This window comes from Tachypleus tridentatus, chromosome 11, assembly GCF_004210375.1.
Source record: "Tachypleus tridentatus isolate NWPU-2018 chromosome 11, ASM421037v1, whole genome shotgun sequence".
Lineage (NCBI taxonomy): Eukaryota > Metazoa > Arthropoda > Merostomata > Xiphosura > Limulidae > Tachypleus > Tachypleus tridentatus.
In genome coordinates this window covers 37,169,262-37,182,448 of record NC_134835.1, presented here as the reverse complement: position 1 = coordinate 37,182,448, position 13,187 = coordinate 37,169,262, and the positions used below count along the sequence as shown (strand labels likewise).

Genomic DNA, 13,187 nt, shown 5'->3' with positions numbered 1-13,187 from the left:
CCAGAGATTTTTTTCTTTGATAAACAAGATCAATATTTCTTGGAAGTATGTTTTGATCATCATCCAACTTCTATCCAAAGAATACTGAACTAATATACTGTGGCATTTATGTTGATTCATGATTCTAACAATATTATAAAAATAGCCAATATCATTCGTAAATATTTGATTCCATATCATCACAGAGCCCCTTATGTACATCACTGTTGGTACGAGACACTCCAATAACTCTGACTTTCAGAGAACATATGCACACACTAGCTAGAAACAAATGGTTAAGATGTAGACTTGTCAAGATCACTTGGTGTCACTCTTCAAAAGGCAAGGATGTCTGTTCTTTAGCAAAAGTTTGTCTATGTTATATTCTTAGGTAATAAGACTTTTTTGCTGTTACCCTTAGCTTAAGGTCAGATTTCTACAGTGTTATCAAACCACACTTTTAAAAAAATACCTGTGCATGACTTGTTAATATCATTACCAAGTTGTTGTTTTTCTTTGGTTTTCGGGAAAGTGACTTTTTAAACATCTAACATCTCTAAATTACCTTTCTTCATATTCTGTTCCACATAATGGTATAGGACTCAGCTACCCTGTATGTGTGCAATGTATACTTTACAGTAGCCCTTGTAAACAGCAAAGATCTTTTGCAATTTTTAAAGTGTTATGTACCACATAAATATTTAAATCTGACTTTGCCTAATGGGGTTAATTTTCTCTGTTTTTTCATTTCAATGGCAATATCACATGACATTAACACTCTGGAAACAAGTGAAATGTCAGTTAAACTATGAATGTCTGAGACTTTTTCAGTCATATTCAAAATTTATTAATCTACTTTATTACCTAGGTATATCAATAAACTTGGCATTAAAGTACTATTTATATAAAATATTTACATCAAATAGGCTTAAATTTCTTAATTTCACAAGAAAATATTTAAATAAATTTTCATTATTCATTTTCCCTATTTCATGTGACTTTCAACATTCTAAATTCTCTATTTTAGACTAGCTTACTTCTTTCATATAAACTTAACAGTGTTCACAAACTAGGTACACAAACTATCGATATTAACAGATTAGAATATAAAATAACCTCCCACCTTCATTTTCTGAGATAAACAAATTTATCGTATTCTCTACAGTTTACAAAAGTGTCTTCTAACTGTTCATGTTTTTGAGATTACAACCACTTGTTAATAGCACATGTTTACAAACAATGGAAAAGCTATCTTGTGAACTATGTGATTTTGACTGCAGTCTGCTTTGTTTTTTCAATGAAAGCCACTATTTTACAAGTACATATTTGCACTTGTGGACTAAAGTCAGTGCTACAAATGTTTTAAACCTAAATTACAAAGCCACATATATTTAGTAGTCTGGGGCCATTCTGTTTAAATGTATTACTTTTTTTGTGTGTTCAAAAATTCATAACTGAAAGCTAAATTAATTACTTTTTTGAACAAACATACTAAGAAAGTGCAAATCAGCCTATGGTTAATGTAAGTGCTAAACGTTGTGCTTTTAATGTGCCTTTTTTATTTATAATTATACATGTACTTTTTTTAATAAAAGTATGGTAAAATACAAAAATTAATACAAACATCAAATAAACTTTCATGCAATTACTCCTCAGTGAATACACTCTTATGGATAATTTATTACCTTTCACAGTAGTTAAACGTGGATCAGAGAGGAATTAAACAATGAAAAGAAATCAGTTGTAAAAGTTAAACAGGATTAAAGCTTAAGCCTAATTGTCTGTTACAATCTGAAGTTAATCTAGTGAGGATAGAAATATTTATTGTATTTCATGTTTTTCAACTTTTGTTCTGATTTCTTTACAGTCAGTCTTATGGTAGAGAAAATACATATGAAATTAAATGGACTGGACAAGGTTTGTTTTTTCAAGAAATACAAATACCCTTTATATTATACCTCAATGAAGAACTTGGAACATTAAAAAACCCTCAAACCTTTATCAAAGATGACTGGCACTTGGTTAGCATTTATCTGTTAACTTTGAATGCAGTTATGTTTTTCTAACAAAAAGGAATTTACATCATTTTTCTTTGCTAGAAGGAGGTTTGTTGACCTCTATGGATACTGCCCTGGGTCAAGTGGGCATGTCTGTCAGTAGAGATTCTAGTGACTGAGGGCATGAATAATCAGTGATGTCAAGAAAACCCACTTGTAGAGAAATGTATATGTAAAAATGGCTCGTTTGAGTTCAGAAAATATTTTACGTAGAGGAGCAAACAGCTACCAGTTACCTCTTTCTTTCTTTGTGAACCTGACGATGACCGAAGAAGGTCTAAACGTTGTTCGCTCCTCTACGTAAAATATTTTCTCAACCCAAACGAGCCATTTTTACATATATATGAGGGCATGAATGAATAATCATTGTGTCTCACAGATGAAGAAGGTGGGCCTAGGCAGTCACTGGAAGAAATGGTGAGAAAAGAGACAGGAGCAGATGTTGACTTGTCAATTCACTTCTCCAGAAAGTGAAAGACTTTTCACATGGTTTAAGAATGACTCTGTCTGAGACACAGAAAGATATGTCTGCACTCCCACTGTAGCAGTGGAACACAGTGAAGTAGCATACATCCAAGATGGAGTTATGGACCATAATTTCCAAGTCTCAAGGTAAGAAATACTGTTAATCATTTTCAAACACCACCTCTTACTTTTCCAACCATCTAGCACAAGAATGAAATAAGATGGTTGAGAACCACTGAAATTAGCAAGGATCCTTTGAGTGACCAAACCACTGATACTGGAAACGTCTGAAAGGATTGGGAATATACGGTTGTACCTCATAATTCAGACAAACTACCGTGATAGCAGCAGATGGACGTGATGATGTAAATGTCAAAATTAGAACATTAGTAGGGCAGCATAATTCCATACTTATGAGTTAAGATATGCTTCACTGCAGTAACTCCTTGGGTGGAAAAACCAGCAAGGATCTCCGAGTTGGGGATGTTCTTCAAATCCCTGTCAACAGTAACTCCTCATGAGGAATTCAAAGTAGCACAGGGAATAATCTCAATGGGCATATCCCTAATGGCCTTTGAATTCAAGAGGAGTTTACTGTGTTTTATGGTACATGTTTCCACTAAGATACCTCCAGAATATATCTTCTTGACTGACTTAGAAGAGCTAGTAAACCCACCTAATTCATTCTGAATATAAAAAAAAGGGAGACACTTGTACCTAATTTCCTCGTACTGCCTTATTTGTCAGACAAATGTGGTTGTTTACCAACAATATGTTTTCTTATTATTTTATTTGGATTCATAATGAAAGAAAGATTCAGCTCCAACTGACCCCACTCATCATGGAGTCCTATGAGAAGATGTACTACAATGTCAAACAAGGACACTGTAGCAACACCAAAGTTTTGTGAGCACAATACCCAAAAACCAGCAACATGCAGAATGCCAAACACTGGTACTCGGTTGATCCTAGACCTACTAAACCAGTTGACTGGCCCTGTGTGTGTGTGTGTGTGTGTGTGTGTGAGGAACACCCCAAGGCCACCCATTTATGAGAATTCAAGGCTAGTGTGTTGGAATTAGATCCTTCAACCTCTAGGATGCTCTTCTCCCTTTCATGGGTAGCCACATACACAAAATGTGGGTGGATATTTACATCTCAGACAAGGTAAACTGAAAAGATAGAACCTTCTCTAAGAGGTCCCCTCACCATGTACAGGCATCCACCCTGAAGGGATGACTGGTACAAACACTAAAAGATAATTGTGTAACAACACTGCACAACTTTTTAAAAAATCTACTGCAGTTATTCATTTGGGTGTGTTTCTTGTATTCCTTCAAAACTAAATCAATTAAACATATAGCATGTAAAACACACAAATAAAACATGAAAATCAATTTGTGTATTTTAATGTGTTTCCAATATCTTATATTACAACACTTTTATTTCATAGGCACTAAAAGTTAAACTCCAGATGCAATGGAATTTTCTAATAAATTTGCATGTTATTCTAAACACACATAACACATGTTTAATCATTTAAAAAAACCAAAATTTCACGTACAGAAAACATCTGAGCACTTATGAGATGTCCAAGAATTAAGTCAGTTAAACAGACAGAATTATAACTCTATACAGCAGTTTAAAGTATTAAAAGTGCCCTAAACAATCCTTATCTAGTAAAATCTTTCCTAGATTTCAAACCCTTGTCCATTATCAATTTTGTTTAAAACGTTTATGAAGTTACATTAAGCATTTCTTATATCAGTAACTAGTAAAGAATGAAATCTAACTTTTGTTAGGTAGCTGACTTAATCCTGTACCCATTCCAAATAAAAATAAATTCTTGTACAAAAATGTTTCTCTAGTACATACCTAAAACAACACAAAACAGTTTAATGTTAAGAAAAATCTGATGACATTAAGTGATGACAATAAAACTTTTCATTCAGAATTAACATGTTTTAAAACCATTCAAGTATATTCTTTGTCAAAATTCCTCTTCACTTTGCAAAATATTATTTCACTCAAAGAAACAAACATACCTTCTCCATTTAAGAAAAACGCCACTTCCTCTCCTTCAACAAAGCCCAGGTCAAGAGGGACTTGCATAACACGATCATATTCCAAAGTACATAGAAGAAATTCTGCTTTCCCATGTTCAATCATCAGAGAAATATTCTTGTTGTTTTTAGTTATTTCTAAAAGAAAAAAAGATTTTTTGGAACCAACTCTTAAGCTGCTAATTGCTCAGTAAAACAAAATGCTCCTTGCTACATGTATAAAGACAAATATTAATTTGAGAATACAATTGTTTAATATACACCAATGACAAGAATTTTTTTCACATTTCACTATTGCTTTTCTTTAATTAAAAATTTATTAAATTCAATTTTGCAAATATTAGAAAACTGAGCTAAATGTCATATGAATTTTTCATAAGATTGGTTGGTTGATTTTGTGTTTTATGGCACAAAGCACCAAGGCTATTTGCACCAAAAATCTGATAAAAATAAAGTAAATGTAATAAAATTCATAAAAAGAAAACGAACAGTTTAAAAACATAAATAGCATAAAACCAATGTTGGCATCATGTCTACAATGTTAAGAGAGAAACTACAATAATAGAAGTTGTAAAGGAATTTCTGTAGCATAATGGTAATTATCATAACCCACCAGGAAGACTAACAGGTAAGTACAAGATCCACCGTCAGCCACCTGAAGTTGGCCTTTCCAGTCCTGGTTCTGAGTTAGGTGTCATTATGGCCATTTTCAAAAAGTAAAGAACTAAAAGTGTTAAAGGACGTGTAGTAAAATTTTAATAATAACTTGCCAGGATGACTAACGGGTAGTTCAAAGAGCAGCATCAGTCACCTGAAGTTGGCCTTTCCAGTCCTGGTGTCAAGTTATTTAATGTTATAGACATTTTCTGATTTTAAATCAAACAAAAGACTGTGATTCTTAAAAGAGAACCACATTAGAAAAGGTGTCATGTATAAATTAAAAAACTTAAATGGTATTAAAAAGATTAATGGCCTTTAAAAAACTTAAAAACATTACCAAGGTGGACAGTGTTACCATCACCAATAACACTGCCTAACATTATGGATAAACCTTGGGACAGAACATGTTTAAAATGGTGCCGTCATTGAGAGTTGTAACGACAAAAAAGTAAAATGTGGTTTATTGTGATCTGAGTGTTATGCAGACTACACACTGGTACATCAGTTCCAGATAAAAGAAAATGATGAGTTAAAAAACTGTGACCAATGCACAGTCTAGTTGGAACAACTTCCTCCTTCCAATCCTTAGGGAAGCAAGATGGCCAAAGTCCAGTATAGGGTTTTATTTGGAAAACCTTGTTTTTGCATTGCTCACTCCAAGTCAACTGCCAGCTGGCATGGAGCTGAGCCTTGAATACAGAACCATAGTACATGTATGGAGTAGGTAAAGCAGTGATGGTGCCAGAGCAGATAGATTTAGCTGCCGTGATCTGCGAGGTCGTTCCCACAAATACCAACATGGCCTGGTATCCAGAAAAATCAGATAGAAATAGATGTTAATGATAAATGGGCCAGTAGGTTTTAATAGCGGTGAGAGCAGGGTGTGAACCAACGTGAAGTGATTTTAAAGCAGTAAAGAACTAAGTGAGTCAATTTAAATAGTGCAGTTGGAGTACTGCTTAGCTTCTATGTGATCCAGGGCAAGAAAATGGCATACAGTTCAGCAGTGAACACAGAAGCTGTAGAGGGGATTCTGCACACAACCAAACAGCAAAAAAACATAGCAGCCCACAGAGTCACCTCATTTTCAACCATCCGTATAAATAGAAATGGAAATATTGTTCGAAAGATGTTCAGTCAATAAAAAGATGGTACTTCCAATCGGAGTATCTGCTCTTCTCAGATGACTTAAAGAAAGGTCACATTTGGAAATTGTAATAAGCCATGGTGGGATCGGCTGACCATTGGACACTGCAATGTTATCCAAGGACAGACCCAATTAATCCAATTGTGCCTGGACAAGAAGGCCAAAAGGAGCAATGGCAGATCGTCTGTTCTAAAAAAGTATGGCCCACCGAGGAAGGAAAACACAACCCCAGATGAGATGCTTTGAAAAGGAACAAAGTTTCAAAGCATATAGTAAAGACAGTTGCAAACATCAAAGGTGCAAAGAAGGTTAATGAGACTATGTATATGCTCTGAAATGGGAAGATGCAGAAAGGCTCAAAGCAGAACCAAAGTCCTTGATGATGAATGAGGTCCAGCATCTTTAAGGCCGAGGGTCTGGCAGAACAATAGACCAGTGATCCATAGTTGAGTTTTGATTAAATAAGAGCACGATACATCTTTAGCACAGAACATCGATTCGCTCACCAAGTGGTGGTAGAGAGGACACCAGGATGTTCAGTGCTCTTGTACATTTGACCTGTAGCTGCTTAATGAGTGGTATAAAGGTCAGCGTACAGTCAAAAATAGGCCCCAAGAACTTGGTCTCAGGGACCACAGGCAGCACAACTTCACTGATACAGAGTTCAGGATCACGGTGAATACCCCGTTGGCAGTAAAAGTACAAGCAAAAGGGTTTAGAGAAAGAGAAATTAAAGCCATTTACTGTGGTCCACTTCAGTACACAATTGAGAGCAGATTGTGCTCAATATATTTCATGTTCGGCGACTGACATGAAATGTGAAAGTCGTCGACATAGAGCCTATTTGCAACAGTAAGAGGGAGTTGTTCAGTGATGGCATTAAACTTTATACTGAAAAGTATGACACTCAAAACACAGCCCCGAAGGACTCCAAGTTCTTGTAGAAAAGAACGGGAAAGTGTCTAACCCACAAGAACTTGAAATCTCCTGTCCATTAAAAAATTTATAATAAATATGGGTAAATGGCCACGTAACCCATATATATGGAGGTATCACAAAATGCCATACCTCCATGTTGTCGTTTGAGAAACGCTTCTATGATTGATGTTTGAAGTCGAATCAAGTGGTCCAAGGTGAAGTGCTGTTGTCAGAACCCACATGGGTGGGTGGGGGGGGGGGCAAGAGGAGGTTGTTTGATTTGAGGAAACAAACAAGACAAGCATTAACCATCCTCTCTAAGGACCTACAGGGACAGCTTGTCAAAGCAATTGGACAGTACCTTGAAGGAATCTTGGGATCTTTCCTAGGCTTAGAGAAAGGTAAGATAATAGCCTGGTGCCAGGCATTAAGAAAAACATTCTCCTGCCAGAACCAGTTAAAAACAATTAGAAGAATATAAAGAGAAGTAGTATATAGATGGCACAGCATGTCATAGTATACATCATCTGGTTCAGCAGATGTACTGCCAGACCAACGAAAGGCCCGTTTCAGTTCAACCAGTGTAAAGGGACGATTATAGTCATAGAGACAATCAGTTCAAAAGGAAAGAGGTGATAGTTCTGCCCGAGCCTTGGTGGCCAAGAAGGTGGAGGAACAAGCAGAAGTGCTAGATACCCAGCAAAAGCTATCACCTAGAGTATCTGCAATGTTCTGGGTATCAGCCACTTCCTGGCCATCAGAGAGGAAGATCAAGAGGGGTACAGAGTTATATTGCCCACTGACCTTTCGAATCTTGTACCATACAACTTTGGAACTGGTGGTAGAAGATATGCCAGTTATAAACTTAATCCAAGATTCCTTCTGGGTTTGATGTCTTATCCACCGAGCATGTGCACAGGCCCACTGGAAAGTGATGAGGTTTGAAAGTGTGGGAAATCTATGGAAAGTATCCCAGGCCTGTTTTTGAGCCTTCCATGCCATATGTCAGGCAGGATTCCACCACAGACAAGAGTATAGTGGAAAATGTGTAGAGGTTTCAGGAATACATTGAGCAGCTGCTTGTATAATACAGTCAGTTACTGCTGCCACACAGTCGTCCATTGATGACTGACAGATGGCAGGATCAAGTTCTGTGAGAGCAGTGAAAGTGGGCCAGTCTGCCTGATCCAGCTTCCACTGGGGCATGCAGGTTGAGTGGCATCAACCATGGCCAGTCTCTCACAAAATTATAGGAAAATGATCATTGTCAACTCTTCATGAAAAATCTGAGAATAATGAAGGGGGGCAATTTAGAGATCAATAGCAGTAAAGGACTGACTTGGTGCATGAAAATAAGTAGAAGAACCAGTATCGAAAAGAGAAAGGTTGTGATCAGAGTGCATACGCTCTACAGAGTGACCCCTCCTATCAATAACAGAACTTTCCCAGAGGGGATGATGTCCATTAAAGTCCCCAGTATGAAAAAGGGAGATGGCAACTGTTCAATAAGAGTATCATGATATGATTGATCATATGTCTCTCCAGGAGACAGGTAGAGAGAACAAACAGTGATGGTATGACCCAAGGAAACACGGATGGCTACGGCCTCCAAGGATGTGTTGAGTGACAAAGACAAGGTGGGCACATGCTGGTCAACCAACAGTGCCACCCCTCCATGCACTTGTCCATCACACAGCCTGTCATTTCTGTACATAGAAAACTGCCGAAAGGTGACTGTATTGGCAGGTTTCAGAAATGTTTCCTGTAAGGAAAGACATACAGGATGGTAGGAAACAATCAGTGTTTTGATGTCATCCAGATTAGAATGTTAAGCCTTGACAGTTCCATTGTATCAAGATGGCCATTTTTAATGACATGTAGGCAATTTGGCTGGAGAATCCTTCTGTTCACAACCATGTCTTTTTTCTTTACTGTTCTTATTCAAGGGAGGTCTATCGACCTCCGTGGATCCTGCCCTGGGTCGATTAGGCAGGTCTCTGTTGTTGAAAGGGGATTCCAGTGACTGAGAACACGAATGAATGATTGTTTTGAATCTTGGGGTGGGAGAAGAAGATGTATCCAAAGAAATGCCTGTACCTGGAACTAAAGGTTGTGGATCTTGGGATTTGTTGGAATGTATAGAAGGGACTGAAATGGGTGTAGAGGTTGATTCATCAAATTTTTTAACCATGGAGGTCAAAAGGCTTTTCATTTGTTTTGAGAACAATTCTCTTGGAGGCACAGAGAGATCTCTCTGCACTTCCACTGTAGTTGTGGAATGAAGCATACGTCCGAGATGAAGCATTGGACAGCAATTTTCGAGACTCAGGATAAGTAATGTTGCGAATCGTTTTCATACGCTGCACCTTTTTTTTCTTCCAACCATTTAGGGCAAGAACAAATGTAGGACAGGTGAGAGCCATTGCAACTGACACAATGTGGGTCCTTTTCACATTCACTGGCATCATGGTCCTTGCCACCACAAGGAGCGCATGTCAGGGAACTATGACATGAAGTCTTTGAGTAACCGAACCTCTGACACTGGAAACATCGGAGAGGGTGTGAAATGTAAGGCCATACCCTGCAATTTAGATATCCTGCCTTGATGGTGGCAGGTGCATGTGGTAATGTAAACAGCAGTACAAGGATATTGGTTGGCAATGTAACTCCTTCTTTGTGAGTGGAGATACGCCTCACTGGAGAAACTCCTTGAGTGGAGAAACCAGTGAGAACCTCTGACTCGAGGATGTTCTTCAAATTCCTCTCAACAATAACTCCTCATGATGAATTCAAAGTAGCATGAGGTGTAACCTCAATAGGTATATCCCTAATTCCCTTTGAATTCAAGAGGAGTTCATTGTGTTGAGATGTAGATGTTTCCACCAATATGTTTCCAGATTGAAGTTTCTTTACTGACTTTGGAGAGCCAGCAAATCCCTCCAATCCCTTCTGAATAAAAAAAGGGGGGCATTTGCCCTAAAGGTTTCTCTGAAAGAGAATGTAGGGTAAGAAAATGAGGCACAACAAGTGGTACAGATGTTGAAGATTGCTGCTCAGAAACTTCAAGACGTGGTCGTTTACCTGTTGACTGATTTTTCACTATTTAAATTTTTATTTGGAGGATCCATAGGAAAAAAAGAAATTTCAGTGCCCACTGACCCCACCCACCAAGGAGCCCTACAAGGGGATGCATTACAATGTCAAGCAAGGATATTACAGCAACGCCAGGGTTTTGTGAACACTACACCCAAACACCAACATCAGACACAATGTCCACAACACCTGTTGAGCATCTCCAACACTGGTACTTGGTTGACCCTAGTCCAAGTGAACCAGCTGATTGACCCAAAGACTGCCCATCTACAGGAATTCAAGGCCAAAGTGGTGTGTCAGGGTTGAATCCCTCAACCACCACGATCCTCTCCTCCTCTTCACGGGTTGCCATGTATGGCAAACATGTGGGTGGATGTTTAGATCCCAGAGGAGGTAAACTGAAAGAACAAAACCTTCCCTGAGAGGTCTCCTCACCACATACAGGAATCAACACTGAAAGGTTTTCATGAGAAAACTTTTAAAATAAAACACCTTCACCCACCTAATATTTTATAAGGAATATTCAATAAAACATTATCTCATTACCGACTAATACTCTTCAACTTTAATTTCTATACTTCATAATGTAACAGACAAAGACGAACAAGTATTACTGTAATAGTTAAATAACCATACAACTATAATAATAATAACAAGATCCATAACACGTGAAAATCAAAGGACCACAAAACATTTAAGATGTAGCCTAGTGGACTCCACATTAATATTAACTTTAAATCATACTAAATTACTTAATAGAGTAAAAAGACTAGAATGCATTGTTTCATAAATGTATTCTGAGAATTGGCTGCTATGTCACATACACACAGACTTTTTTGTTAGTACAAACCAATGGAAAAATGTAAACATTTTTTTTTTTTTAATCTACAATCTCTGTAACCATTACATTAACAATAATCTGGTACAAAGTGATACATATGAGATAAAAAACAGGAAAAGCATTTTGAATAATATTTGGAGGTCATTTATGTAAAATCTAAAATTTCCTTGAATCAAAGATATCAAAGCAATAAATCTTGAACTGAAGACCTAGCAAAAAAGAGAGCTGTATGTACATACCCTCTACCTAATTAATTACCAAATCTCAGACATGGCCAATTCAATCTCTCAAGTTATTTCTGACAATAACATGGAAGTTAAACAACATTAAACAGTTTTTTTATTTAAGGAAAACACTTAACAGTTTATAAAAATACACATACAAATGTTAGATAATATTACTGACCTTTTGGCTTGGGCTCCAATGCTGCCATTGACAAATGAAAAGAGTTTTCAACTATTTGGGAGTAGCGTTTGCCACTCTCAATTGTCACTCCTGCAAAATAATAAGTAAAAAGGAAATGAATAACTTACCATTATGCAAGCATAATAATTAAAAAAATAATATATTCAGATATCTAAAACGCTTCCAAAATCATGAAAAATTTGAGCTAAAATTTGATCTGAAAGGTTTAAATAAAATAATTTTGATTGTATCTCTAATACATACAATTAACTTTAATTAGAGCACACACAACAACAATAGTTTATGACATTTCTGCACTTCACCCGAAAGATTATTTTAAGCACAACGGTGTCTATATTGAAGAATTTATAAGTACTAGTTTCACAACAAGGAATTAAAATTATGTAATTAGACATTTTCAATAAAAGTCTGACCAAAATTAATCAACAAGTTTAAAAACTCAAATCATTTCTAACAGTAGCCAATCCTAGTTGGTTTCACAAATGGAACCTTTTCTATACAATCTGCCTAAATAACTGATTGCAATCACTTAATCAATTATTATCATGAGACTTGTTTATTTAGAATAAATCTGAAACACTAATTTAAATTTCTTGATTTTTTTTAAAGTCATGACATTAACTGAAGCTGCACAATTTTTAATTTATGGAAAATAAGAAGAAATCACAAAAGTAATATTTTAATTACTTGAATAGTTGGAATGATTAGAAACACTAATTTTGGTTTGTTGACTACTTTCACAATATTAACCAATTTAACAGTATTTCTAATCAGTTGATTATCTAACATGACAAGTTGATGTAATCAGAGCTCATTGGTATTTGATTTTTTTTTTTTTTTTTTTGAATTTTGCACAAAGCTACTCAAGGGCTATCTGCACTAGCCATCCATAATTTAGCAGTGTAAGACTGGAGGGAAGGCAGCTAGTAATCACCACCCACTGCCAACTCTTGAGCTACTCTTTTACCAATGAATAGTGAAATTGACCATCACATTATACCACTCTCATGGCTGAAAAGGCAAGCATGTTTGGTGTTACGGGGATTCGAACCCGTGATCCTTAGATTACAGGTCAAATGCCTTAACCCATCTGGCCATGTCGGACCATAATTCATTAAATAAACTATCTAATCAGCTCTAATAGATGTGGCATTTATTGTCAACCAGTGAAAGCACAAACAAAAAATATCAAACATTCTTTATTCACATAAAAACAAATAGGCCATTCCACTCATTAAATTAAAAAAACATAGCCAAAGCTAACAATTATCATTATTCAAGTATTTATCAAGCTTTCCCTTAACACCCATTCAATTCACTGCATCCACCAGACCTGAAGGCAACCATTTCAAGACCAACCACAGTGTTAGAAAAATAAAACCATCTTCACTAAAGATGACTCATTTTTCCAAAATTTATATCTGTGTCCTACTGTTCTCACAATTAAGTATGAAATTCCCTTGAAATTCTTAAAAACCTCAACTGGATCCTTCTAACTCTTTTTGTGGCCTCTCTAGTGGTCTTTATAATGAAAATGT

The 13,187-nt window shown here is 36.4% G+C and overlaps 1 protein-coding gene across 1 annotated transcript in view; it reads right to left on the bottom strand.

The window, feature by feature from the left end:
• Positions 1 to 13,187, bottom strand: part of LOC143231942 (46 kDa FK506-binding nuclear protein-like) — a 38,788-nt gene that overhangs the window by 23,870 nt on the left and 1,731 nt on the right. Inside the window, exons 2-3 of the mRNA XM_076466834.1 lie at positions 11,629 to 11,718; positions 4,547 to 4,702 (exon numbers count right to left, since the gene is read on the bottom strand). Coding sequence (XP_076322949.1) covers positions 4,547 to 4,702; positions 11,629 to 11,718 — 246 coding nt within the window. The remainder of the gene's footprint in view (positions 1 to 4,546; positions 4,703 to 11,628; positions 11,719 to 13,187) is intronic.